The 5,536-nt window shown below is 36.5% G+C and overlaps 1 protein-coding gene across 1 annotated transcript; it reads right to left on the bottom strand.

The window, feature by feature from the left end:
• Positions 1-4,135: 4,135 nt before the first annotated feature.
• Positions 4,136-5,080, bottom strand: LOC306651058 (olfactory receptor 1J4-like; the record flags this gene model as incomplete). The annotated part of the gene is made up of 1 exon (XM_079123600.1): positions 4,136-5,080. The coding sequence occupies one exon, from the start codon at positions 5,078-5,080 to the stop codon at positions 4,136-4,138; it is 945 nt and encodes a 314-aa protein (XP_078979726.1).
• Between the last annotated feature and the right edge of the window lie 456 nt (positions 5,081-5,536).

Genomic DNA, 5,536 nt, shown 5'->3' on the forward strand with positions numbered 1-5,536 from the left:
AAAAAAAAAAAAAAAATGGATCAAGGACCTTGGAATTAGACCAGAGACCCTGCACCAAATAGAAGAAAAAGTAGACCCAAATCTTCATCATGTCAGCTTAGGACAGACTTCCTTAACAAGACACCCGAAGTGCAAGAAATAAAATCAAGAATCAATAAATGAGATGGATTCAAACTAAAAAACTTTTTCTCAGCAGAAGAAACAATAAATAATGTGAAGAGAGAGCCTACAGAGTGGGAGAAAATCTTTACCACATGCACTTCAGATAAAGCACTAATCTCCAGAATTTATAAAGAACTCAAAAAACTTTACACCAAGAATACAAAGAACCCAGTCAGTAAATGGGCTAAAGAACTGGGCAGACATCTCACAGAAGATACACAATCAATCAACAAATATATGGAAAAAATGTTCAACATCTCTAGCAATTAGAGAAATACAAATCAAAACTACCCTAAGATTTCATCTCACCCCAATTAGAATGGCGATTATCAAGAATACAAGCAACAACAGGTGTTGGTGAGGATGTGGGGAAAAAGGTGCACTCATACATTGCTGGTGGGGTTGCAAATTAGTGCAGCCACTCGGGAAAGCAGTATGGAGATTCCTCAGAAAACTTGGAATGGACCTACCGTTTGACCCAGCTATCCCACTCCTATACCCAAAGGACTTAAAATCAGCATACTACAGAGATACAGCCACATCAATGTTCATAGCTGCTCAATTCACAATATCCAGATTGTGGAACCAAACTAGATGTCCTTCAATGGATGAATGGATAAAGAAACTGTGGTATATATATACAATGAAATATTATTCAGCCATAAAGAATGATAAAATTATGGCATTTGCAGGCAAATGGATGAAATTGGAGAATATCATGCTAAGTGAGATAAGCCAATCTCAAAAAACCAAAGGACGAATGATATCGCTAATAAGTGGATGATGACGACACATAATGGGGGAGGGAGGGGTTAGTGTTAGGGTTAGAGTTAGGGTTAGGGAGGGCGGCAAGAATGAAGGAAGGAAGGACTGTATAGAGGGAAAAGAGGGGTGGGAGGGGTGGGGGGAAGGGGAAAAAGCAGAATGAATCAAACAACATTACCCTATGTAAATTTATGATTACACAAATGGTATGCCTTGACTCCATGTACAAACAGAGAAACAACATATATCCCATTTGTTTACAATAAAAAAAAGTATATGAGACAATGCAATATGAAGGTTAAAAAGTTGTTTCTATACAAACTAAATTATATGCATTGAGATTGCTCAATAACAGTCTCTAAAAATAATATTCCTGAATTAGATGTAAAAGATTGGGGACAAAATAGAAAACTTCCCAAGGAGGACTTAACTTGCCTTGGGATTTTATTTAAGTTCTTGTTTCATTTTAAAGAAATTGAAACTGGTAGCCAAAGATGATGTATTATGGGTGAAGTCAAAGATGGAGTCTTGGCCCTGGATCCGAAGACTAGCAGAGGAATATATCTTTACATTTATTTTTTTATTTTTTTCATTAGATTTTGCAAATGACTCTTTTTAAAAAAATTTTTTTATTGTAAACAAATGGGGTACAACTTGTTTCTCTGTACATGAAGTAGAGGCATACCATTTGTGTAATCATACATTTACATAGGATAATGGTGTTTGATTCATTCTGTTATTTTTTTCCTCCCGCCACCCCTCCCACCCCCATTATGTATCATCATCCACTTATTAGCGATATCATTCGTCCTTTGGTCTTTTGAGACTGGTTCATCTCACTTAACATGATATTCTCCAATTTCATCCATTTGCCTGCAAATGCCATAATTTTATTATTCTTTATGGCTGAGTAATATCCCATTGCGGATATATATATATATATATATATATATATATATATATATATATATATATATATACCACAGTTTCTTTATCCATTCATCAATTGAGGGGCATCTAGGTTGTTTAGTAATTCAAAATAAAATATTCAAAAACTAAAGTATTAAGGATATGCATGTATAGGAGAGCTTAATGACTCTTTGTTTTAATTCATTTTTAAAATTATTGAATCAATATTAAATCCTAATTGCATTGGCCAAAAATATATTTGTCATAGAGCATCCTGCTAAAGATTTTATAAAGAAGAAGATAAAGGATAAGGAGGAAGCAGAGAAGGAAGGAGGATGATGAGAAGGAGGAGAAGGAAGAGAAGTAGAGAAGGCCAGTTCTTCTCAAAATGTGTTAAATAGCCAATTTTTATTTTGTAACCCAATTTTCATACACTGATAATTTCATAAAATAAAATAAAAATTTTATGATAATATGAAATTTCTCTATGCTTATAAATGCTTGCTCTCAATTTCTAAACTTATTGTTTCTCAGTTCTCTGTTTACCAGTAACAAGTAGTTTTGTCATTAGCCCTTGTCTGAAAACCACACTTAAAAAAAGCACTGAGAAGACCATTCATGTTAGTGTGTGACTAGAAAGCCACAACCATAGACCTAGAAGGAAGGAGCCTTAATTTAAAAAAAGAGAGTCAATTTTATTCAACCTGGATAGTATAACTCAATGGGATACATTTGGTCAATGAAAAGCCTAAAGTTTATTCCATTATCAAATGCTAGCATATTATACAGCTATGACATGAAAGGGCCCAGGCATCAGGTCTTTACTTTCACACACTCATAAAAATCCTTGTGTGTCTCAAGCCTTCATATTATTGTAGGTTTAATTCCTGATTGTCTTTGTGTCTTTCTTGATTTATTTTGAACTCCTGGCATCTATGTATTATGTCACTTTCACAGACTTCTGTCCCAGAACGTTTTAAGTACTAAATGTCCTATATGGTGAATGGGCATAGCTAAGAGACAGAAGTTAGTATAACCAATTTCATAGATTGTAGTGGTGGGACACTAAAGTTCATTCAAAAAAGTCAACAGAAGATAAACTAAAACTAACTTTTCTGTTTTGAGCAACTGACAACTTCCTTATTCAATCCATCTTGCTGAGCACTTACTTTAATCTAAAATAGAACTACAAAGCTTAATGAAACATAGTTATGTACCCCTCCAAAGAGCTCAGGGCATTTTAGGTATTTGGATATACAAACAAATATTCTGGTAATTATAATTCACTGTATTGAGTAGCATGTGTTTAGCATGTATGAGGCTCTAGTTCAACCCTGAGCACTAAATTAAATTAAAATTAAAAGAAATAAAATGCTATAGGAGCCTAGAGGAGAGAAGTAATTGTTCTTAGAAATGTGTGATAAACATGAAAGAGTTCACAGAGGATGTAACACTTGAGATGGAGCTCAAAGAAAGCACTAACTGTCTTTAGGAAGAGAGTAGAACAGATACTTCAAGGAGAGGGCATAACATGTAGAGACACAGTTCATGGAAATTCACATACCTAACGTACAGTGTGCCAAGGATGGTTGGGAAAGGTAGTGAGTTATGTTTCATTCTCTTGGAAAGGTAGGTGAATTCAAGTGGTACAGAATCTTAAACACTGAAGAAATTTAACTGGAGGATACACTCTATGGGGCTTAAAGCATGATAAGACACATGATTGGTTTTGCCTTAGATTTTTTCCTCTCCTAGTACATACTTTTTTCTTCTTACACATCAAATGGGAACACTATAATAATTATAGTGAGAGTTATAGTGAGATCCAAGTTATAATTTGGAAGTTGTGCACTTTTTTGGAAGTTTTATACTTTAACAGAGCATTATCTATAAGGTATTTTGAGCTATCATCATCACGTTCTCTCTCCCTCCCTCTACTCTCCTTCCCTTCTTTCCTCCCCTCTTTTCTCTTTTCATATTTACAATCTAGTATGTAAGGGTTGTTAAAGGGAGAAAGGAAACATAAACCAAAAAAATCAGAGAGCAATTATTAAGCACCAACTACACACTCATGAGTTTATTCAGGGAAAACTCTACAAGTGGTGAAGACTGTGGAATAAAGGAGCATGTTTGATATTTTTAGTGTATTTTTTTATGATAAAATGAGTCTGATCTAGAGTCTAGGGTCTGGAAATAGATGGGAAGGAAACTGCTAAAGGAGTGGGATAGCCTCAGGCCCTGGATCATCTTTGAGCTCATCCAGGTCAAAGAAGTTGATAAAGATGTCTTATGGCAGAATTCACCAACTCCAGAAGAAGTTTTTTCTGTTGAACAGTCTCCTCAATGTTCTTTTCATGTCTTTGTTCCTTAGACTGTAGATGAAGGGATTCATCATGGGGGTTATAATTGTATACATGATAGCAGCTACCTTATCCCTTTCTGCCGAGTAGGCAGAAGAGGGGAGAAAATAGACCCAGACAATGGATCCATAGAAAAGTGACACAGCTGAGAGATGGGAGCCACATGTAGAGAATGTTTTCCACTTCCCTTTGGTTGCTGGAACCCTGAGCACAGTGCTGCCAATAAGGGTGTAGGAGACAAGAATGAAAATGAAGGGGATGAAGATAACTGCTCCACCAATAGTTAGGATAAGCAAGTTGTTGATTTGTGTGTCTGAGCAAGCAAGCCTTAATATGGGTTCCAGGTCACAGAAGAAGTGTGGGATTGCTCTCCGATCACAGAAAGTCAAATGACTCAGCAGACTGAGATGGAGTACTGAGACAAGGTTGGAAATAACCCATGGAGTCACAACCAATAGGGCACAGCACTTGGGATTCAGCAATGCTGCATAGTGTAATGGGTGACAGATGGCAACGTACCGGTCATATGCCATGGCTGCCAAGAGGAAATTGTCCAGGTCCACCAGGAGCATAAAAAAATACATTTGTGTAAGACATCCTGCAAAGGAGATGGTTGGACTCTGGCTTTGAATGTCTGCCAACATTTTGGGGACTGTAGTGGTTGTGAAGCAGATGTCAGTGAAGGATAGATTGGCAAGGAAGAAGTACATGGGACTGTGGAGGTGAGTGTCACTGATAATAGCCAGGATGATAAGTAAGTTTCCTACCACAGTGACCAGATACATGCATAGAAACAGCATGAAGATGATCTGCTGCTGTTCAGACCCCACTGCAGGTCCCAGGAGGAAGAATTCAGAGATAGTAGTTTGGTTTCCTTGGTGCATGGTTCTGCTGTGTCTAAAAAAGGAAAAATTGAACTTCATTGTAAAATGGTAATGTGACACAAAAGCCCATCTGTGCCTTATATGAGATTATAGAATAGAATCAGGCCTTGGAACCAAACAGTTCTGTCTTATATTCTTCCCTTACCAAAACACCAGTATCCCAAGGGCATGGATTTTATCTTCTATGTTCAATGCTGTACATCAGTGCTATAGGCAGTGCCTGGCACATAGTAGGAAATAAATTAATACTGGTTAAATTTATAAAAGAATAAGTAAATAAATGGAAAAAGAACATTCTAGATTTATAACTACCTTTTCTGAGCCTCTAAAGTATCAAGTCTAAAAATTGAAGAGTTAGCTACTTCACAAGGATGTAAACTAGATACTCTCCATAGTGTGGGCATTGCAGTGACACATGTAACATATCCAGGACTGAATTTTATCCATTTGTGCACA

Source organism: Sciurus vulgaris, assembly GCF_902686455.1.
Source record: "Sciurus vulgaris genome assembly, chromosome: X".
Taxonomy (NCBI): Eukaryota; Metazoa; Chordata; class Mammalia; order Rodentia; family Sciuridae; genus Sciurus; species Sciurus vulgaris.